Source organism: Eulemur rufifrons, chromosome 7 (genome assembly GCF_041146395.1).
Source record: "Eulemur rufifrons isolate Redbay chromosome 7, OSU_ERuf_1, whole genome shotgun sequence".
Lineage (NCBI taxonomy): Eukaryota > Metazoa > Chordata > Mammalia > Primates > Lemuridae > Eulemur > Eulemur rufifrons.
In genome coordinates, this window is record NC_090989.1 from 64,814,207 (window position 1) to 64,839,180 (window position 24,974).

Genomic DNA, 24,974 nt, shown 5'->3' on the forward strand with positions numbered 1-24,974 from the left:
CACAAAAAAAGTCAAAGCTAAAAACAAGATTTTTACTATGAATCAGTGCTTCTATTACCCTTCTGAAAGAAGTTATATTTTAATGTGATGTAAAGGCAACATTGAAAATTCTTCTTTAAATTAACCACCTAATTTATCCCTAAAATTACAAAGAATCAAAGTCTTTTACAGGTCGAGCGCAGTAAACTACAATGTTCTCTCAGCACAAAGCAGCACTAGAAGAAGTAACAGTTATAGATGGGAGTTGACTATTTTGCAGTGGCTGCTCCATCAAAAACAAAACAGACATCAGACGGTATCCATCCCAGAGCACAGACACAACTACAGACTAGATGTGAAGAATGCGTCACACTCTTGGCTGATAAATGTCCTTTGTCTTTGACTCTTTCTAGTTTGAATGAAGTGGATTTTTTAAAAGTTTAAATCAGGTCACATAAGTTGGCTGCTTAAATAACATCATGATGAGGTATGAAAGCTCTGAATATCCCTTATATTCAGCAGGATTTACCAGAGTTGTATAATAGCTTGTCAGGGGCACCTTCCAAATAGTTTTTACACTTTGGGGTTATAATGAATTCTAGAAGAGGACAAGTCTAAAGAAGTTTAAAAGGGTATGCTCTGAATCAGAAGTGAGCAACTTTTCCTTCAGAATTCATTTTGAACAGCACATCAACAAAAAAATCTTCTCTGATAGTGTATCCCAACATTGAGTCAAGATGGCCAACTAGCACCGAGAAGTTGTATTGAACTCATTTGCAGTTCTCTTGGCAATTAAGCATATTTTTTCATTCCAGTCCAAGCACAAATGTGGATCACTGAACACAGTACTGGAAGCGCCATTTGCAGGTACAGAGTGCAGTCATCATTAAATGAGCCAGAAGGTGGATATTGTTTTTATTCGGGTGGGGAATGGGGGGCGCACAGTACTAACAGGAGATGAAATAAAATGATTAGGGAACAATGAGGTTATAAGATCACTGCCCTTATTTGAGTTAAGCAGGTCATGTTGCAAAGATGGTAATTTTTTAAAAATAAGGATGCTACATTAAAGGAATCATATGTGCAGCATGAATATATTAGAATCTAGCTGCACATGACTTAAGAAAAAAATCCCTAAGTAACTTTTAAAAGTATGTGTTATCTGCCAGTCACAGAGGGGAAAAGCACCTAGGGTGAACTCCAATTTAATGAGGACCTCGAACATCAGGACCACAAAGCCTGAAACATTTGTTTTAATGCAGAAACACAGCCTCTAGTTACACTGGTTGAGTCTGGGAAAACTGGACAGTGGTTTTTTAGTTTGTTTGCTTTTCTTAGTTTTTTATTGACTTAGAGGATATGGTTTTTGATTACTGAGGATTTTAAATCTTCATACCAGCATTAGGATTGAACCACTTCCAAATCCTAAGACACATAGACCAAAGAGATGCAAAAGCCATACAAATTAATATGTGCCCCTCTCCTTTCTGCTCTAAGGGAATCTGCAAACCAGTATCACATTTAAGAGTCAAAGTGTTAATTCTTCAGCATTCCTGACAACTAGAAAGCACATTCACTGAAGGCTGAAGGTGAGGGAGTGGATGGTTTAACTTTAATATCTGAAGAATGGCGCCAATAGAGGAAAGAAAACCATCCAATCTCAGTAAGTATTAATGCAAATTTGGCTAGAAAAAGCCATCGGATAATCCAAGGGTTCACTGTGGAAGAACTCATGAAAAGTACTCTGAAGTATACACAACAGGTCTAAACATCTCCCTTGTCGCAAGTAGTTGTGTGAAATTCAAGATAAAGGTTTAGTCTCATCTTTTAATGTCAGTATTTTTTCCCACATTAAAGGGAATGAGGAGTCGTCCTCTTTTATCCCCCATAAAAAAGGGAGCCACATTAATATATGTATATTCCCATGACTCTAATATAGGTGCGGATCTCCAAAGCCTAAGGATTTTTCCATAAGAGAGTGGGCTGTTCTGGTTACCCTTTTATTAGAAGGGTATTCCACCACAGAGAGCCAGAGGTTTTCCAGATGTGTGTAAGAGAGCAGGTGCGCAAGGCAAGCAAATGAGCGCAAACAGTATTATGGAAAACATTTGAGAAGTTAGCTCCATGAGGACTGTGGGCTCCACAAGAGGACTCGACTGGGTAGCCTGGTCTGACACAGGAACGTGAAAGCAGAGTATTGCTTCAAAGCTGGAAACCTTCCATAGGAGCCTCACACTGCTGGAAGATGTACTGCTGCTGGCTAAGATCAACCTGGGGTGCAATGCTGCTGTCCTCATCTTCGGTCCCGAAGTAATGCTCAATAAGGTCAAAGGCCTTCTGGTAGATCTCCTGGTTTTCGTGACTCTGTAAGAACTCAATTTTATCCAGACCTAAAATGAAGAATAAAGGAAAATCTTGATTGGAATTTCCAATATTTGTTGGAAATTCTGATAAAACTGTATTTTGCCATATGTCTCCTTAATTGATGTAAAGGAAGATGCTCTATTTGAATCTCGTATTTTATAAGAGCACAGAAATGACTGCTGGGATTATACCTGAAAGCTAGTATTAAATACACATGCAAGCAACATCCAGTCTGAAGCAGCAGCAATTTCCATAACAATACCCATTTCATCGAGTGCCTTGCAGTAGCATTAGTGTTTTTATTGGACTCTATGGCCTAATTAATTCTTGGCCACAAGCTTCTTTAATCAAAGCATCTTACCATAAGCTTCTTCAATCAAAGCACAGTAAGGGTTAATGCCAGTGCCGTTCCTTTTGGCTTCTTGTTCTCCAAGCCTCAGGATATTTTCCAAACCATTCAGGGCAACCTGTACAATCTTAGAGTCCATGACCGTGAGGAGATCACAGAGTGGCTTGATACAACCCAGTTCTACTAGGTACCTAAATTAATACAAAGAAAATTTAGTCAAACAAAACTTTTAATTTTGTAGAACTTTCATGAAATTGGTGAGTCATCCTCAAACTCACTGCAGAGATAAAAACAGGCTCTCATTCAACCATATAGGCTATACCTTATCATAAAAAAGCTATAAATAAATTATCACCAAACCAGTTCTCAGGCACCATCTCCATTCTTTTTTCTCTCCACAATTATGGACTCCGAAAAATAGGAATACTCTTCTACTTTGAATATGAGCAACTCATCAAAATAGTATAGGTTTGACTGAGTAATTTCATCTTTGTTTCTATAGGTAGCCACATCTCTGAAACATGACACACTTGGTGCTAAAAGCCAACAGAAGCCCATTAGGCCAAATGTTTCAAAGATGAGTAGAACTTTAATAAAACAAATTGTGAGAAGACTGTATGGGAAGAATAAAACAAACATAAGGAGGATTCTAGAACTGGTATTTTTCTTTTTACTCCAGGCAGAATTTAATATGTAATCAAGATTAATGATAATGGAACTGAAACATGATTACTGTATCATATTCATAGCAGATATCCATGCCATTCTGTATCATTTTGGTTTCTCAAGTGGCATAGCTAGAGGCAGGGATAATGACTGCAGTTGCATATTCTATGAATGTGCAATTAGGTCATTTTGGAGCTTACTACTAGTGCTACTCTATTTTTCACTCACACATTTCTTTGGGGGGTGGGGACTGCGGGGAGGACTTCAATTTTTTTTTTTTTTTTTTTTTTTTTGGAGACAGAGTCTCACTCTGTTGCCCGGGCTAGTGCCGTGGCGTCAGCCTGGCTCACAGCAACCTCAAACTCCTGGGCTCAAGCGATCCTCCTGCCTCAGCATCCCGAGTAGCTGGGACTACAGGCATGCGCCACCATGCCCGGCTAATTTTTTGTATATATTTTAGTTGTCTGGCTAATTTCTTTCTATTTTTAGTAGAGACAGGGTCTCGCTCTTGCTCAGGCTGGTCTCGAACTCGTGAGCTCAAACGATCCACCCGCCTCGGCTTCCCAGAGTTCTAGGATTACAGTCATGAGCCACCTGCCCGGCCGAGGACTTCAAAAATACATAAAAACCAATCTCTGGCCAGGCAAACCAAGAACAAAAAGAGAAAAGACAAATTACTAACATCACAAAAGAAAAAAGGGTACCACCATATTACAAGCTGCCCACAAATTTGACAACTTAGATGATAAAATGGACAATTTTCTTGAAAGACACAAACTACCAAAACTCACACGTGGAGAAGTGGATAATATGAATACGTCTATATGTACTAAAGAAATTGAATCAGTAATTTATAATCTTCCAAAATAGAGAGCACCAAAATAAGATGGTTTTCACTGGTGAATTCTTACTAAACATTTAAGGACAAAATGATACTACTATTCTACTATTTCTCTTCCATAAAACAGAAACAGAGGGAACACTTCATATCTCATTCTGTGAGGCCAGCACTTCTCCAATACCAAAACAAAATGAAGACATTACAAGAAAGGAAAATTACAGACCAATATTTCTCATGAACATAAATGCAAAAATCCTCAACAAAACATTATCAAATCAAATCCAACAACGAATAAAAAGAATTATACACCAAGTGGGCTTTATTCTAGATATGCCAGGTTGATCCAACATTTAAAAAAAAAAAAAATCAATGTAATCCATCACATCAACATATGAACATTTCAATAGATGCAAAGAATCATTTGACAAAATCCAATACCCATTCATGATTAAAAATTTTCTATAAACTGGCCAGGTGCACTGGCTTACACCTGCAATCCTAGCACTCTGGGAGGCCAAGATGGGAGGATCACTTGAGGTCAGGAGTTTGAGACCAGCCTGAGCAAGAACAAGACCCTGTCTCTACAAAAATAAAAATAAAAATAAAAATAAATTAGCCAGGCATGGTGGTATATGCCCATAGTCCTAGTTACTCAGGATTCTGAAGTGGAGGATCACTTAAGCCTAACAGTTCAAGGTTACAGTAAGCTATGATTGGTACCACTGCACTCCAGCCTAGGCAACACAGCAAGACTCTGTGTCTAAAAAGAAATTAAAAAAAAAAAAAACCCAAAAAAACATGATCTCATTTACATCAGCATCAAAAAAGTATAAATCTAACAAAATGTGTACAGGATCTATATGAGAAAAACTACAAAACTCTAATGAAAGAAGTAAAAAAGATCTATTATAAATAAATGGAGAAATATTCAACATTCACGGACGGGAAGACTCAATATTGTTAAGATGTCAGTTCGTCCCAAGTTGATCTATAGATTCAATGTGATAATCCCCAAAATCAAAATTCCAGCAAGTTACTCTATGGATACCAACAAACTGATTCTAGAGTTTATACAGAAAGGCAAAGACCAATACAGTACAATAGAATAGCCAATACAATACTGAAGAACCAAGTCGGAGGACTGACATTACCTGACTGATTATAAAGCTGCAGTAATCAAGACAGCTTAGCATTGGTGAAAGAATAAACAAATAAACCAACAGAACAGAACAGAGAACCCAGAAACACACCCACACAAAAACAGTCAACTGATCTTTGACAGAAGAGGAAAGTTTAATGGAGAAGGGATTGTTTTTTCAACAAATGGTGCTATCCATATATTTATACATCCCCATATGTAAAAATAATAAACCACAACACAGACCTTACTTATACCTGTCATAAAAACTAACTCAAAAATGGATCACAGATCTAAACGTAAAATGCAAAACTATAAAACTCCTCAAAGATAACACAGGAAAAAACCTACATGACCTTGGGTTTGGAGATGAGTTTTTAGATATGACATCAAAAGCACAATCCATGGAAAGAAAAAATTGATAACTTGGACTTTATTAAAATTTAAAACTTCTCCTCTGTGAAAGTCACTGTTACAAGAATGAAAAGAAAAGCCACAGACTGGGAGAAAATATTTGCAAAACACATATCTGATAAGAGGCTGGTACCCAAGATATACACAGTACTCTTAAAATTTAACAGTAAGAAAATGAAAAACCCAATTAAAAAATTGACAGAAGATCTGAACAGACACCTCACCAAAGAAGATACACAGATGGCAAATTAAGATACGAAACAATGTTCAACATCATATCATATGACATTAGGGAACTGCAAATTAAAATGAGATACCACTATACACCTATTAGAATAGCTAAAACACTGACAATACCAAATGCCAGAAAGAATATGGAGCAACAGGAACTTTCATCTGTTGCTGGTGGGAATGCAAAATGGGACAATCACTTTGGAAGACAGCTTGGCAGTTTCTTAACAAAGCTAAACATCGTCTTTCCATATGACCCAGTAATCACACTCCTAGACATTTACCCAAATGAAAATTTATGCCCACACAAAAACCTACACACAAATATTTACAGCAGCTTTATTCATAATTGCTAAAAACTAGAAGCAACCAGGATGTTCTTCAGTAGATGAATGGATAAATTGTGGTATATCCATATTATGGAATATTATTCAATGATGAAAAGGAAATGAGCTATCAAGCCATGAATAGACATGGAAGAAACTTAAATGCCTATTACTAAGTGAAAGAATTCCATCTGAAAAAGCTACATAACATATAATTCCAACTATATGATATTCTGAAAAAGGAAGAACTATATATAGAAAGAGTAAAAAGAACAATGGTTGCCAGGGATTCCAGGGGTTAAGTAAGGAGATAGTGATGACAGGTGAAGCAGAGAGTAATTTTAGGGCAGTAGAACTATTCTGTACAATACTGCCATGGTAGACATACAACGCTAGGCATTCCAGAACTGTACAAAACAAAGAGTGAACCTTAACATAAACTATGGATTTTAGTTAATAATGTATCATATCAGTATTGGTTAATTAACTACACCAAATGTAACCACACAAATGCAAGATGGTAATAAGACAAACTATGTTCAGGGGAGGGAAATATATTGGAACACTGTATTATCAGCTCAATTTTTCTGTAAACTTGAAAATGTTCTAAAAATAGTCTATTAATTTTTTTAAAAAGTAGTTTTAGGTCGTATTTAGCATTATTGCTCAGAATTATTTAACAGTATCGTGCCTAATTTTATTTAACTATTTCCTGACAATTGAGACTATATATGTCCTATGAACACAATGGGCCAGTCATCCATGCTTAGCCATTTCTATTTCCTCTTCCTTCACCCCACGGGTTTTACTCACCAAAACCTGTCAACCATTCTTTCAACATATCTAAATAATTCTCATAATTTTTCTTAAAAAGTGAAAACCAAACCTCTTTTCTCATTATAAACATACACATTAGTTGTTAAAAACTTGGGAAGCACAGAAAAGCAGAAAGAAAAACAAAAAATACCCAGAGATAATCACTATTAAATCCTAGTTCTGCTACTATATCCAAGCTGGATAACTTTGGGCAAGTTCTCTGATTTCTCTGTGCTTCAGATTTCTCATCTGGAAAATTCTGGGAACCACAGAGATTAAGTTTGCCACTAAACCCCAGTAGTCAACTAAATAGATGACTTACACGGACATGTCTTCATTACAACTTTACTGGCCTACATAGATGACTCTAATGGATACCAAGAGACTTGTTCAGAATCTCCAAAATGTCCTCAAACTTGATCCTTCTCTGTTCTTGATGGGATCTATTCTCCGCACTGCAAATCTTGGTTCTGTGACCTCCAATCCTATCACCTTTAAAAAGCTCAGTACCATCTAGTTGTAGAATCTTATGTTGTGAAAATCAGTATACTGAAAACTTGACTGAGGATTAAAAATAAAGTTTAAGGTCACTAGAAAATTTCTAGAACTTGAATATGATTAAATAAATGAATGACTTTAATATGAACTATAAAATTATTGACTAAAAGTTTCTTATTAAAAAAACTACTCAAAAATGTGCTGATATGTATTATAAATTCAGAGTTTTGAAAATGTGAGTAGATTCTATTTGCAAAATATGGTCTTGGTAATTTATAGTCTGGTATAATTCATTTAATAAGTTCTAAGTTCCCAATTCTAACCACTTAAACCATTTTAACATAGATCACCAAAGGTGTGCAATCACAGCAGTCAACAATTTTCTTTCCGAGGATGAAAAGGTCAGTGGTGGCATCACTGAGTTAGCTGATACAAGTATTCCTTAAATACCTTAAGAGTCTGTACTTTTCAAGATTAAGAGGGATGTAAGGTGCTATTTTCTGATGCAACCTCTCATTCTTTGGAGAATTAAGACTTGCTATATTATTTGAGAAAAGCATTATAAGAAGGACTATTTCCTCAGGATTAAATTTGAAGACTTGAAAAGATGACTGGAAAACAAGCACAATTCTATGGTTAAGGACTGGGAATGGTTCCTATGGGTGACGTATTTAAAACATCTGGATAAAATGTTTACTGTTCATCGAAGTGAGCTGACTTTTGTGGCAGAATAGACTACCACCAAGAATGTTTTTTCTGAATAAAGACATTTAGTGCACAAGAACACATTATCTAGAAAAGTGAGCCATTTTCTAAAATTACATTAATGTTGTAAACCTGAGAGAGTGGATCTGATTGGTAATTTTACATTTAGGAGTTCCTTTAAGGAGCAGAAATTTATGGGGAAGAAATCTAGATTTGGAATGGAAGAAAATGAGTTTTAAGAGACTGAATGGTAAAAGTCAGATTTCTTTAAACAATAAATTCACTGTATCTAAAACCATTGCCCTTGAAGAGGATTTGCTCCTCTGCGTCCTAATTTTTATCAATAGCACCACCATTTTCCAGTCATCTTTGACTTCCCTCTTCTTTGCTTCCGACAGCCTTCCACCAAGTTCCATAGATCCTTCTTTCCCATATCCACACCCACTCATTCCTTTCTACTACAGCTATCACCTTAACCCTGGCCATCACTATATCCTGAACTGCCTCAATGGCACCTTACTTGCTCTTTCTTCTCAAAACACTGTTTTTCATGTCAACTCTTGAGGTCAGACACTCCAAGTTTTCCCAATATATAAGACTAAGGCCTTTATCCCAGTATTCAAAGTCCACCAATCAATTACTTAATTCCTCATCCTTGTGAAAGAATAACCTATATAACAAGACTGATCTGCTTCAAAAACATTCACTGTGTGCACTCACACTTCTCTTCGTGCTATTCTCTCTCCTCCAAAATTGCCAAATCTCTACCCAAATGGCAAGTTTCACCTCTTTCACAAGTCTTTCTCTAACTCCATTCAACATTCCTTATCCCTCATCCTTGAGAACACAGTATGTATTAACATTTGATTATATTCAACCTATAATTGTAGGTATTTCCCAAATTTTTCTAACTGGTTCTTGCATCCAAATCTTGTCTCTTCAACAAGAATGAGCAGGAGTCAGATAGATATCTTTTATCTGTGATAAAGTCAGTTTTTTTCCTGTAATTTGGAGTGTTAAGCTTTTTGTGATAATCTTTCAAGACAACTCTTCACATAGGTAAGAAGAAACTGCTAGGATATTGATAATTAAACTTTATTATTCTAAGTATCTATGCTGAATTTTAAAAAGGGACAGTAGCAATTCTCCTCTTCTCTCACATAGGAAAACATTCCTGAATACTTCCTCATGAAAGATGGCAAAATATTTTAGAAATGTTTTTAAAATATGTATGTTTATGGTTTAATTATTTTAAGAAAACATTTGGTATAAAATATAGAGATAATTAATGATTATAAATCTGAATTTGAACATAAAGTTTATTCAAATAACTATTCTATAGTACTTCATATTGTTGCCATCTGGTGACAGCATACTTAAAATCATAGTACCCTAGAACCAGAATCTTAGAGGTTGAAAACAACCTAAAAGACCACTTGAAGTCTTCCTTGAATAACTTGTACATTATGAACTTTACTGAAATAGGTATTGCCTATGCTAGTCTGTTTACAGTTTTATTATTCCAAGTACGTTTCTTATCTTCTCTACCTGATCAATTTTTGCAATTTATCAGGACTATTTTATTTAGCACTCAAAATTAGCATTTGTTGAATGCCTACATTTAATCCACAAAGCAACAATGTTAAGAAGCAGCTATGGTTGTCTGATGTTACATACGAGGAAGGGGGTAATGCTTTCAACACTCATTTGAAACCATCCTCCCTTCATCTGGATTTCCCATAAAGAAGTTAAGACAGGCTGAGAGTCTAGGTTCTATTTTTCTCTTCATCATTACTTTTTTTTTTTTCCATCTGGACTAGTGGATGACCAGAAGTTAGCATTTAATTATATGATACTCCTTTGAGGAACTGATTCCAATCCATTTTTACACTTTCTCTGACCATTAAGATTATAAGTTGTTACCAAAGGAACCATGTAAGTCTCAAGCTGCTACAGATCTCTCCCTTTACAGAATACCATAATACTTTAGAAGACACGTGCCTCTACTGAATTTGGCACTTTATTCTAAGACAAACCTCTCTTTCAAGTCTAGTCTAATTTTACTATTAAGATATTTCTGATCAAGCAACTCCAGTGTAGTTGAAGTTACCTGCAAGTATTTCTACTGCCTCAAACTTCAACTATGCCTTACTTCTCACATCTCAGAATTACTTTCAACAAAAAGAAATGAGAGAGATATAAGAAATCAAATATACATTTGAGTCTAATTACAACACTGAGAACAATTTTCCAAAGGAGTAGAATTAAGCATTCTTATTTAATAAGATGATCTATCACTTTATACCTCAAAGGTAGCTATTCTTTCACTCTACGGTAATATGAAGGGAAGTTAGAAAGGGACAGACACAATAATAATTTTTCCTTTCATTTACAAGATGCTACCTGACTAGTACTTACTTGATTTGTTCAGCTGATCCTCCGGAAGTTGCATTTGTGATGGCCCAAGCGGCTTCTTTCCTTGTCCGAAACTCAGCAGTTTGTAATATACTAATGAGGGCTGGAAAAATATTGGCATCTATCACAGTCTGAAATTATAGAAAAATTTAAGTGGGAAAAATTTTTTTAATGGAAAGGGAAATAAGATTTGCAAAAATATACATGATAATAATTATAACTTTTAAGCTAGCTACACTATTGACACCCTTGCCTCTGTCAAAAATGAATTGGAAAGCATTAAGTCCTCATTACCCCTAATGTTTAGGCTATACTTGGTACCACTGATAACATCAATCCTGGAGTTTGTTATCCTCCCTGGAGTTTGTGATCTTATATCTCCTAGTTTTCTCCCTGAGTTTTTTTCTCTTTTATTATCCTCTCTTGTTCCACCCACAGTAACAAATTATAAAAGTTCAATTTTCCATTCTTCTGCTATTCTCATTTCTCTCATAGCATGAGATCTTGCAAAATGTACTGTAAACTCTCTAGTCCTCACTTCTCACTGGAACTCCAGCCCAGGACACCCAGCAGTTTACTTTAGGTCAGCCAGTCACCTCAAACACATCGTCTGCCCTCTGTACCAGATCTCCTTTTCACCCTCTCGAGTTCACAAAGGCTATTTATTTATTTATCCATTCTAAATTCAGTCAGTTACCAAGTGTCCTTATCATTCTCAAATTAAAATGTCCTGAGTCCATCTTTTTCCTTCCCTTAGCACTGCAGCCATCTTACTCCAAAGCCACCACCTCCCAATCAGATTAACAGAATAGCCTTATAGTGAATGGAATACTTTTACTCAATCCCACTCACATACTAACACTAAAGTAGTCTTCCCAAAATTACTGTCTTTATGCTTCTCTTCGGCTCAAGCACCTAAAATGGGTTCACATCATTTCCTACATCAAGAAACTGAGTTCTGCATAAAGCCTGGTGGCTGTAGGCAACCAACTACAGATGAAATCACCTAGTATACATGCTACAAATTGGTATAGCTATCAATCTCAGTCCCTAATTCAGCATTCTGGAAACAATTAACTATGCTTTCCTGGCCAAGAATTCTTTCTATTATACCAGTGAAGGAAGTCAGCAAAGTTTACTAGAAAGACACCTAATCCTGGTCCTGTCATTTACTACAGGTGTTCTTGAGCAAATAATTTTATTTCTCTGAGTCTCAGTTTCATCTTTCTTTTTAATTTTATCTTTATTGAAAAATAATAACTATTAATATTTATGGGGTATAATGCAACGCGTTGATGTATGTATACACTGTGACAGATGAGAATATTGGATTAGATGACCTCTATGTTTCCACTCATCACCAAATCCCCTAAGTCTGTGTTTTATTTTTTCTGACTCATTATTCCAGCCTTGACCATGGTCCATGTTGAACCCTTTGCCCCACTGTTTGTCTTCCACTTGAGTTACTCTCCCACTGATAGAAAGACAAAAGTAAAGGGCAGATAACCATTAGAAGAAAAATGGGTATCCATATGTTCATAAAAAACTGAAGTGACCTACTCCATGGGTCTACTAGACAATAAATATTTTACTTGCTAAGAGTAAAGCTAATCTGTTTAGCATAAAGTTCATCAAAACATTCTGGAAATAGAAGATACGATTTCTTGGATCTTGGTAAATCATCAAATATTAAAGGCAATGGGAAAAACCAAGGCCTCAGTGTAAATTTCCAAAGGCTTAACACCTATAAGCTAGGATAAAGAAAGAAGTAGACTATGAAATAAGACAACAATCTTGGAAGTTAGTGTTCTTCAATGATGAAAATAATATATATTTTTAAGGGTGACTGAAAAAAACCTTACTTATCAATAAAAATACAGAAAGAAAGGCAGGTCCTATGAGATTACCTGGATCTGTGCCCTATTTCCAGCTGTAATATTAGATATTGTCCAACATGCTTCCTTTTTGATAGATTCCTTTGGGCTACTCAGCAAATGCAATAAACTCTGCAGAGCTGAGCAATTCAAAATTACCTAAAAGGAAAAGTTTGAAATTTTTACTTATTATATTGTTCCAAATAAATCTTTAACTCAAACAACTTATTTTAGGTAAAACATAGGCAAAGAAATAGTATGTAAAAAAGTATTTACTGCTAATAAGAATTAGTTTCTAAGATTATCAAACCAGTTTCATTATACATAATCACAACTGCTAAAATGGCACTTAATAAGACACATTAATGTTTGAATTAGGAATTTGAAAAGGATTACTCATTTATCTTCCTACCCCTGTAGCATAACTCTTCTGGATGGGTAAATATATCAAGTGGCTAGAAAACACAGAAGTAGTCTGCAGATTTTTAAGTCTTCTGATAACTCTCTACCTGGTAGTCAATGAATTAATACATACTTACTAATAAGGTATGCTTAATGAAGTAACATCAGGTGCTTTATAGGATACAAAGATAAAAAAAAAAAAAGATATTACCCCAGCTATCAAACAGCTTACAAAGGTGAGGAATATAAGACAATTCCACGTGGAGAAGGAGACTTACTCCATCAGAAACTACAATCATAAAGTCAGAATGATTCAGATAGTATGTAGCAGGCTCAAAAATCAATCATTGAAAAACAGAATAGATATCTAGTCCAGAAACAAATGCAAGTATTTATAAATTATTAAGTATACAATAAAAGTGAACCCTTTCTTTCCTCCAATGACTTATGGTTTTATTTAATAGAACTAGAATAAGAGGCTAGCTAAATAGTTGAAAAACATTTTTTCAAAATCAATTCTTAACCCCAACAGTTATCAAAATAAATTTGCAACCAATTAACTATTTTTAAAAGGAATCATAAAGCAGAAGAAAATATTGGAAAAGAGCTGATCTATGCAATGGCAAAAGACTTCCCAAACATAAAAACAAAGAAATCATAGAAAGAAAAAAATTTTTCACCAAATAATTTTTCCTGTCAAAAATTGTAAGAAATTTAAAATGCATACTACACAATATGAAAAATATTCACAGCAAATAAGTGGGCTGCTAACTTTACTGTGTCAATTGAAAAGAGAAACTAAAATTTTAATAGAAAAGTACCTTACAGGTAATTAAAGAAATGTAAATTAAAATGAAGCCATTTTTTTGCCTATTAAATACAGCTCAAAAATAAAACTTGTAGTAAAAGTTATCTTTCTAAAAACAATTTGATCATAAATATCAAAAAGCTTTTAAAAATCCAGTTTCACACAAATAATTCTACTTTAGGATTTCTACCCAGAGAAAATTATAAAGCTTTTAGTAGAATGTTAAGTGAACACTATGAAAACAGTATATAAAACTGCACAGCAGTGTGTAAGACCACATATAATTGTGTTAGATAAAATATACATGAATAGGGAAAAAAACCGAAGGAAATAAATTGTTATTAATAATATTAATAATACCTCTAGATAATAGTTATGAGTAACTTATATTCTTCACATTTTTCTGTATTTGGCAAATTTTCTAAAATGAAAAAATACTATCTTTATATTCAGTTAAAACAAACTTTACCTAAAAAAAACCCATAAGCAACAGTATAAGAGATGTCACAAAGCAATTTTAGAAGTGGGAAAGTAGTGGTCTGGAAAATAAACATGTTAGCAACTAAAGAGAACACCTGAAGAGGAATAGTCAAGAAAAAAGCTTCATGGAGGAGGCTCCTGAAACAGAGATAGACTAGCGAGGCTATTAAGGAAGGGTTCTATACCCCCAAAATTAACAGGCTAGAAAGAAGAATGACACTAAAAAATCTTAAGGTAGAAATTCCTTACAGCCTTTCAAGGTTCTTTATCTCACAGGCACCAAAGAAACTTACTGTTTCAAAGAGGAAAATAAATAATGTGAACCATGTTATTTTAGGAAAGATTAAGTTGTTTTGAGGGGGAATAAATTAAGAAGGGTAATTGCTTAATACAGTAGAAGGATAAAAATAAGGTGGGTACAGCAACAACCTTTGTGTGTGAGAAGATAGGGACCAAAATAAAGTAATTAGGCATGGATCTAGTAAACATTAAGAATCAACAACCTCTGGTGACTTGCTATACAAAGTGTAAGAGAAGAGATGCCAGTTATAACTACAAAGTTTCAAGTGTGGATGAATAGGAGAACAGTTATGTCATTACTTGGAGTGGGAAAAATCAAGACTTGGCACTTGCTTTGTGAGGGGAAGAAGATACATTGTGAGACAAATGTGAGATTCGCAAGGAGAGATATCCAATAGACTACTAGACACATGGGAATGGAACTTGAGATAGGTCAGAACTAGATGTAAAGATTAAGAACTTCATTCCATCAATAAATATTGAGATCCTATATATTGTTCCAGGAACTATTGGATTATAGAAGCACAGAAATGAACAAAATTGACATAATCCCATCTCTAGAATCTTACAATCTAGTAATTAGACAGTTACAATGTAGTGTGATTAATGCTCTGATGGATGAAACAAAAGCAGCAGCACCTAACTTAAGAGTCCAGGTCAAACAAGGCTTCTCAGAGAAATAATGTTAATATCAAGACCTGAAGAATGAGAGAACATTAGTGTAGCAGTGTGGATACATGTGAAGGTGGTGGTCAGAGGAGTGCGGGATGGAGGCATACATTCCATGCAGAGGGAACAATGTATGTGTTAAAGCTCATAGTTGAGAGTGGTCATAGCTAATTCAAGGAACAAACATGTCAAGAACTTAGAGCATGGGGTGGGAAATGAACTTTTCTTTGAAAAGCAAATACACTGGTACAGTTTAAAAAACTCAGAAGGTAGCAAAAAAAAAAAAAGAAAGAAAAAATAACAAAAACATAAAAATTCAGACATATGATGAAGAACTACATAATTTAAAGCCTCCTCCTTATTCCCATACCCCAGCTACCCAGTTCTCCTCAGAAACAACCAATGTTATCACTTCCTTGTGTAATCATCCAGAGAAATTTTATACAAATATAATCAAATATATATTCTTTTCTTCTCCTCTCCTCATCTGAACTGTATGAATTAAGCACTGAAAGCAATGAGTAAAAATGGAGTAACAGGACTTAGTGACTGATGAGAGATGTGGAGAAGATGGAAGGATCAAGCTGATGTCCAGGTTTCTGGCTTGGGCAACTGTTGGTGCCATTCACAGAGACAGGGAAGATAAGCAGAGGTTCAGATTATATAAGAGGAAGTGAGTTCCATTGTGAACAGAATAAATTTAAAGTAAATATATTAGAGTTGGAAGACATCTGAGAGAACAAATCCAACTTTCTTAATTTTAGAGATCAGAGAAGTAAAGACATTAAATGTCTTGGTGAAAGTCAGAGTTGGTTAAGAAGGAGCTAAAGCTAAAACCTAATTCCCAGCTCTCAATGTATACACACAAGGGTGATCATTGAAGTTATAAGATCTATGAATGAAGCTGAAGTATTACCCCAAGGAGGATGTCCACAAACAGGAGGGAACATAGGAAAAGAAGTTTGCTAAGGAGAAATAAATGGTCAATGAGGCAGAAGAACCAAAATACTCCAACATCACAGAAGTTTAGGAAGATAATTTAAAGATGTCATCAATACATCTGCGATATCGGGAAGAAAAATGGCTAGAACAATGCAATGTGAATGATGTGTCTTGATACAGAAGTTGAATGGAGTAGGGAGTGACATTAGGAGCTAGCAAGGAAGAATCTTCCTCACATCGGAGACTTATATACAAAAGTAGGAAGCTATCAGAGATGATGATATTAAGATGACAGAGACAGAGAGAAGATGCTACTAGAGGTTTCTGATGCTCACAAGAACCACGTCAAGTAGTAACAGAGGGAAATAAATCTGCTTCACCAAAACAAAAAGTAACTATTCTAGGAGAACCCAAAATTGCTGCAAAGAACAGGTCGAGTCAGAGATACTAAAGGTATTGAGAATAAATGCTTAAGCCAACATTTTTAAACGTTAGTGAAAAAAAGTACCAATTTTCCCCAATAATACGGAGTTAAACACTATAATAGAAACATGATCATGGAGCTCAATGAACTATTTTGAGGGAACAAAATAGCTACCACTTATTCATACCTGTGTCTGAATATCATCCCCTGTGACAATGTTTCCCACAGCCCGCAAAGCAGGAGAAACCACTTTATAATCATTATGCCTGCAACCATAAAAAGAAATGTTATAGCCAACAGTTCTATCCTTAGTCTCTTTTCCTTAGAACCAAAATCCAAAAGAAATAATGTGATAGGATTTTAGAGCAGAAAGGTACCTACTACGGTGGTTACTAAGAGAACCTTATCATGATGACAGAATGATATCCCCTAGAAGAACTGTCTTTCCCCTTATTTAATATTTCTGGGGGAAAAAAAACCTACAAAATTTCCTAGTAATCTTTCCCAGAAATTACTATCACCTAGTTTCCAAGTTTTCCCTCTCATTCTTTAATACAGGTTTTATTTCCTCTTTACTTGGTCTTCCAAGGTTGTTGAGACAATAGAGAACAAATAGATAACATTTATTTAACACTTTTAAGTTTTATAAATAAAACCCTCCACAAAGCCCTTTTTATATATTTGAAGACAGACACTAAGTCCTGATTCAGGCTAAATAAGTCAATATCCTTAAATTTTCCTTAAAGGTCTTATTTTCTCTTCCTTTTAATGAGACTGATCACTCTTCTCAAACCTATGCCAGTTTCTTCACATTTAAGAGCTGATATAAAATAAACAGAAAAAAAGAAAAGAAAAGAAAAGAAGAGAAGGTGTTTATTTCCAAATAACTTGTGGGTCAAACAAAAATTGTAAGGAGAGTAAGAAAGTGTTTATAATTATAGCAATAATAAAACACTATATATCAAAACTGGGGAAAAAAAGAGCTGATGACGAAATGGTTGAAATATACAGTAGTCTAGTGACTAAGGAATGCAAAGGACTACTTCCCAGATTTTGAATGATGTACTTCTGACTCCTACAGCATGATACTGCCTTTAATTCACAATAGCAATACACTACCGATTTGCATCCAGTCTTTGGCCAGCTAGAATGCCAGAGTTTTGTATTCTGTACTTTATATTTATCTAATCCATTCCACATGTCACATTTGGGACAATATCCTCTAGCATCTAATTTGTACTTCATTTAAATTTCATGTTGGTTGTAACTGTACCATTTCCCTATTATGATATATCATTCTACGTTTTTTCTTCTATAGTATTATCTAAACCTTTGATTAATACAGTCTCACTATTGATGCCATGAGTAAATCTTCCACCCCATTATCAAAGGCATCATAAAGAGATAAAGTAAAACAACATTCAACAGCTAACACTAGTCTAAATTAAACTCTAAATGAGACAGATGAAGAATGACTACTTTTAGTGGCAAAATGCCTTTTGAGTACAGTGGTTGATCTCACGTTATCTAGTATGAGCCTGGAACTATACATCGGTTTTCCAAATGTTTCTGCTGAAAGACTGCTAACAGCAGAAGAGAGGTTCTTTTGTAAGTCTCAAAGAAACAAAGCAAACAAAATATTTGACATCAACATAAACAAGTAACAAAAAAGAGTAGCCCAAAGCACAATAAATCAGTATAATGTACAATCAATTATTATTTAAGTATTAGCAACCAGAGAACTAATATGGGGGAAGGGGAGTAGACACTTTCTTAAAGATATCTTACATCAGCAGCTCCACAAGTCTCCTACATACTCCTGCATCAATGACTGCTTGAATTTTATCATTGGGTCCATCTGATAGATATGAGAGGGCCCAGCAGGCATCAGCCAGTACATCAGTGTCACTGACAAACAGCAACCAGGAAAGGACATTCAGACAGGGGGAAACCTGTGAAAGGAAGATGATGCTATGAAATTCAATAGAATAAAAGCCAGAAGTGTGATGAAATACTAAAGAAGGCAACCAGGTTGCCTTACACTTAGTGACTTCTAGGGTGATTTACATTTCTAGAGATGGAGTAGCAAATGACGGTTCCATCTCTGGGAATGCTATCAGTGGTCTTACACTAATTTGATGAGGTAGTCAAAGCCCAAGGAAAATAATTTCAGGGAGCAAAGTTTTATATATACCAATTCTTGAAGTGAGATTCCTTGTCACAACACATTGTTTGTGGACCAAAGATGTAAAGGAACTTTCACAAATGCCAAAGCTAGGAAATTCTGTACTTTACTTTGTCTTAAACAAAAAATGCTAAGATTTTAAGATGAATTTAGAGCCTTTACAAGCAGTGAAAAATGATCCCAAATTAAAACAAAAACAAGCAACTACCAATAAACTATTTCTCTATAAACAGATAAAATTATAACATTTTAAATTTTATCAAAAATTATTCTGTTCAATTAAATATTGGCTACCACACATTTTTAATTGTACTTTTTTCTGCCAATTTCCCACAAGCATAGTCCTTACCTTCGCAAATTCTGGAGGTGGACTTTTCCCTCTACAGAGATTAGACAAAGCCCATACTGCATTCCGGGTCATGGTCAGGCGGTTTTGCTTTGAAAATAACCTATAAGCATGATGGTACAAAGGTAAACTATATAAGAGACATTAATTCTCTGATGGCATAAGATAAATATTAAACTAATGCTTTTGATAAACATGTCATCAGATAGCTTTTCTTCAGAACAATAAAAGTTTATTAATTCTAACATACTAATTCAGAATTTTGGCAATGGGATAAGATAGGGTACTTGAAGAAATGATCTGAACAATTAAACAAGAAAATATCTGGAATGAAAAATAACACTAGGAAATTCAAAATGGTTTCCAAAGATGTACTGCTTTCTGGGGCTGGGGGTCGGGGGGGGGAGGAGAAGAAGAAGAAGAAACTTACTGCAAAAGAGGGGGAAGGATATTGCAGTCTAAGACATAGTCCCTGCACATGGTACTATCTCCAGCAATGTTGCCAAGAGCCCAGACTGCCTATGAAAGAAGCATTCATTAACGATGGTTATATAGTTTAATTCACTCACAATTCTTTCAAAAAAGATGCCAGTATATAACAATAACACTTTAGAAGATAAATAATATTCTAAAGTATATAATAAATAGAAGCAAATGTGAACATTCATGGTATTAAGTTTATAAAAGGGAAGAACCAATTCTTATATTCTTTATCTTAGGAGACCCCATCCTCACTCCTAAGGAACATTTCATACAGCCCTTGATATACAATAGAGATTCAAATGGATTATGCAGCTCATTAAAAATGTATTGTATGCTTGCTTACAAGAGAAAACAGTGAACAAAGAATTTAAGAGCAATAAAAATGCACATAACTTTACTAAACTTTTGGGGGTGATAGATGTAATTATCTTAATTGTGATGATGGCTTCATGGGTATATACATATGTCAAAACTCATCAAATTGTACATTGTAAATACATGCAGTTTATATCAATTATACTTCAATAAAGCTATAAAAGAAAATCATACTCATTTAGCAGTGATTTGTCTTTATAAATCTGATAAAGTTGGCAGTAATAATAAATTCATGTTTTCTGTCTTTTTCTGCACAAAAATGGCAAAGACCTGCTACTTCAATCAACACTAGAGACTTCAAAAAAAAAACTCTATTATAACTGCATACATGGCTTAAAAAAGTACATCTTGTAGAGCTTAAAGATTTCAGGTTTAGAAAGGGAAGATTGTTTTATGCTGCGGAAGCTTCACGTGTATTTACAGCTGCTCCCATTACCACCTACGCTCCACCACAAACCTCCCCTCCTCCACCTCACCCGCTCCTCCTCTCACCCCACGTCTGTGGAAAAACTATCTTCCATGAAACTGGTCCCTGGTGCCAAAAAGGTTGGGGACTGCTGGTTTTATGTGTCTAGGAGAAATTGTGCCCACACTCACTAAGAAATTTTCTATTTTGGTTTAGATTTCTAGAACACTCCCTGTGACAAACCATGGATTAATCATAGCCAAGTGATGAAACACAGGTCCTGAATATGACTGAGAGAAAAACTTTATTCTTTTAACTGCTTCTTTTTATTTGTTTCATTTTTTACCTGTTCCTGGACATCTTCAAACTCTGAGCTGAGCAGCTCTATGAAGATGGGCACAGCTCCTGCCTGAATCACAATCCGGGTCTGAAGAGAATTTCCTGAAGCAATATTTGTCAGTACCCAAGCTGATTCAAACTATAAAGATAAAAATAATTTTCATTATCTTATTAGAATTTAAAAGCTTATTTACTTATAATAATTACGTCTTCTGTACATGAAGAAAAGAGTCTGAGATCATTATTTGAACACAACCTATTAGTAGAATACTATATTAATACTAGAAGAAGATTTCCAGAAGAAATACCACAGCCTAGAAGAATATTCAGGGTGTTTAAAATTTCAGATGAAGGTAGAGTTGACATGAGACTATAAAAAGAACAAGGGAGTGTTTCACATGCTGATATGGATGATATGGAATGATCTTCCAAGAAAGAAATAAAGGAAAACAAAATGCAAATTATGTGCATTAACATGGTATCATGCTATATTTTCTAAAAGGGTTAAAAAGGAACATATGCATTAATTTACTCATTGCACAGATTATCTCTAGAAGGAGTCATAAGAAACTGTAAATACTTTTGCCTGCATGAAGAGGTCTGGGTGACTGGGGAACAAGGATGGGAAAAACTTTTCACTAGAAAGCCTATGTATCTCTTTTGGCCTTGTACCATGTATATTACCTAATAAAAAATATAATTTAAAAAAATTCAGTGGTATGCCCTGTGAATCAGAGATCAGTAATAAATCATCAAAAGATATACCTGTGATTTGTCTAAACTTTTGGATCAATTAAAAGGTAGCTGTCCTATGGAAAACTAAATCACCAATCTTTGGGGGTGGAGGAAGATGAAGGACAGACAATCTGATTTAGCACAATCCAAAGCTATGCGAATAATAGCAAACTCATAGAAGACACTTAAAGAGATGTTCAAAGAAAACTATGTAAGTGACATACATGAGTGAGATAAAGTGGTTTGGTAGCCTAACTGAACATTGATATTATAGCAGCAGAGAGGCCCAGACTAGGAGTACCACAGTTAAAGAGAAAATATATTCCATCTGATAACTTTTTGTTGTAACAAAAATACAGAAGACTTGTAGATTAAACCCCAAATATCAGGAAATAAAAACTCTTCATATATTCATCTCTATAATTAAATTACTAATGAAAGCAACGCTTAAATCCTTTCAATCTGTCTGAACTAAAACTTTACATTTGTACAGTACTTTATATTTTCAAAGCATTATTTACATACTTTCAGGTGATACTCATAACAACCCAGAGAAGTAAGGTGTCTCTTGCTTTTCTAACCTGTGAATGAGGAAAACTATCAGGAAAAGAGCCACCATTTTGACTAGTGACTTGAGTAATGTTACACAGCCAAAGAGAAGGACTAGTTTACAGCCTCCTAATTTGGTATCCTGTGAAACCCAGACCTAGTTTCCTCTCTGAAACATGCCTATAACACTGGAATATTTCAATTGCTCGTAGTTTTGGTATCTAGGGTAAGAAATTTCAAATAATAGTAGGACAGATTATTTCTACTATTTAAAAAAACTCTGTTCACCTAGAATATAATTTCTTTTGCTTAACTAGAAAAATTATTCAGTAAACCAGAGTTATATGATGTGAGTATAAAAGCAAACTGTCCTACCAGAAGGCAGGCTCAAAGTTTAGCAAATAGTCATCAGATACTGCAGAGATCAAGTCAAAAGAAATGAAAACTGTGAGGAAAAGCAATCTGGAAAGAATAAGTAAGATCAGCATACATATCTACCTATATCAAAGACAAAAAGGATTGCAGTGAGATTTTGATGCAAAAGAAATGATAATAATAACCTGGGTAGATAAGGGATATATTAGTTATTAGTGAGAAAAAAATCACTTAGAATACTAATTGGTGCCAGCATTCAAACTGCCATTTCGTGAGTTTAGCACCAAAGATCTCAGAGAAAATAAGAGAAAATTCCAGAAGCTATTTAAATAAATAAAATGGAGAAGCAAAACAAATAAGAGTGACAATGATTAAGAAAATGAAAAATGAGTAACAGCCTGAACATGGATGGTAAAAATTAGAAATTAGTACATTTTAGCAAAAGAATAGTATGCCAGAGTTATGTTTATTACCAAGAAGTACACAATGATGATAACCTTTGAATGCAAAGAAGATTTAAGAATGAAAATCAAAAAGTAGTTTTGCTATTATCAGGGACAGAAGTAGATGGATGCGTAACTATAACCACAGGACACTTAAAACACAGCCATATTCATGTATTAATAAGGCAATTAGAAGTATACACACACAGGGTACTGATTACTTTGGTGTTTTCACATTGTGAAAATTCATCAAGCTGTATTTGCGAAATCTCTATACCCATGTGTATGTTTGTGGTATATATGAATGTATGAGAGAGGAGGAGTCCAAGAGTGAGAATTTCCCTCACCATAGGCCTCTGTTAATGCTGGAAGAAGCAACTATCAAATGTATTTAACTGTATGCTTTTTAAAAACTGGATATACTTTAAGCCTGCAGTCTCCAACCCCCAGGCCGAGGACCAATAGTGGTCCATGGCCTGTTAGGAACCAGGCCACACAGCAGGAGGTGAGCTGCAGGCAAGCAAGTGAAGATTCATCTGTATTTACAGCCACATCGCTGGCATCACCGCATAAGCTCTGCCTCCTGTCGGATCAGCAGCCGCATTAGATTCTCATAGGAGCAGAAACTCTACTGTAAACTGCACACTCCTTAAGAGAATCTAATGCCTGATGATCTGAGGAGGTGATGCTGGCACTGGGGAACAGCTGCAAATACAGATTATCATTACCAGAGAGGTCTGACTGCACAATAAATGCAATCTGCTTGAATCATCCTGACACCATCACCCCCAGCCCCCCCCCACCCCGAGTCTGTGGAATAACTGTCTTCCATGAAACTAGTCCCTGGTGCCAAAAAGGTTGGGGACCACTGCTTTAAACTACGTAACTTCCCCTTCATCATAGACTGTACTTTATGCTGTATTTCACTGAGATTTGCTGTCCTTTTTAAATTTTGTTTTTTAAAAATGTTTCAGCTTTGGATGCTATACTAAAATTTAACAAGAAAGAGAGTTGTGAAATGGGAAAGTCCAAAATCAATGACAAACACAAATACATGAAGTTAAACAGCCCAAAAAATTAATTTAAGTATGTAACCACTGAGACTCAAGAGAAAATCAGTAACCTGAAAAAATGGAAAAAAAAAAAAAAATCTAAGAAACAGTATCACCGAGAATAGCAAATGGTGGCCAAAATAACTATAATCTTTTCTTCCTTTTCATTGTTTTAAACTACTGTTATATATTCTTAATATTCCAAGAATGGCATCATACAAAGAAACAACCTATCATGCAGCTAAAACTTCTTATAAATTATAATTCCACTGTTATTTTTCACTGTCCAGAACTTGCTAAATAAGGCTACAACTAAAATCTGCACACTGAAGGTTTGATGTTTTCTCTCTCCCCTTTCTTAGTCTCTACCTTCTGGCGCTCAGTTCCTTATATAAGGAAAATGAGAATCCAAAGCTGAAGTACTTCTGACCTCCTATCAAGTTTCCCACTCCAGGTTGAGGTACGCCTGGTTCCCTTTCTCCATTTGGATCAGGACTCTGTTGCTGGCCACTTTGCCGGTTCCACTCTGGTTCCTAGCAAATGCCAGGCTCACCTGGAGAGCAAGTGAAAAGAAAGGCTCACATCAGAAAAATAAACCCAGATATCAAACTCTGCAGAGAACAGTGCCTGAGTCATCTGAGCAACCTTTGAGGAAAGGCAGAAAGATCAATGAAGATGGGAAAAGACACAGGAGGATGAGGCTTACTGCAGTTTATCACATTAAGCTTTTAGAGGGGACAAGAAAGGCAGGAAAGGGAAACTAAGCCAATTTAATTCAAATTTACAACTTTTAAAGGAGTACCTGTCCAATGTTCGGAAGTAGGAGATAATTTACTTATTTCTAGCTATTTTTATAATCTTCTATAAGGCTTGGGAATGTAACATCTCAGCACTACAAAGATGCTGAGAGCCTGGACTCAAAGAATCAAAAAACAAAGTGGGCTCACAGGACACACCATAAATCAGACCACCAGTCTCATGACAAAAGGCTCCAGTATATCTGAGACCTAGATGTCACTGAGCTTGAGAATGCTTTTAGCTAAAT

General features: G+C 35.2%; 1 protein-coding gene across 1 annotated transcript in view; it reads right to left on the reverse strand.

Annotated features, from left to right (window-relative positions):
- The window catches only part of KPNA1 (karyopherin subunit alpha 1), a 62,988-nt gene continuing 38,014 nt past the window's right edge, over nucleotides 1-24,974 (reverse strand). The window contains exons 6-14 of the mRNA XM_069475106.1: nucleotides 20,783-20,914; nucleotides 19,603-19,691; nucleotides 19,176-19,275; nucleotides 18,430-18,593; nucleotides 16,829-16,907; nucleotides 12,650-12,775; nucleotides 10,746-10,873; nucleotides 2,705-2,883; nucleotides 1-2,369 (exon numbers count right to left, since the gene is read on the reverse strand). Of these exons, the coding sequence (XP_069331207.1) occupies nucleotides 2,182-2,369; nucleotides 2,705-2,883; nucleotides 10,746-10,873; nucleotides 12,650-12,775; nucleotides 16,829-16,907; nucleotides 18,430-18,593; nucleotides 19,176-19,275; nucleotides 19,603-19,691; nucleotides 20,783-20,914 (1,185 nt within the window). The 3' untranslated portion in view covers nucleotides 1-2,181. The remainder of the gene's footprint in view (nucleotides 2,370-2,704; nucleotides 2,884-10,745; nucleotides 10,874-12,649; nucleotides 12,776-16,828; nucleotides 16,908-18,429; nucleotides 18,594-19,175; nucleotides 19,276-19,602; nucleotides 19,692-20,782; nucleotides 20,915-24,974) is intronic.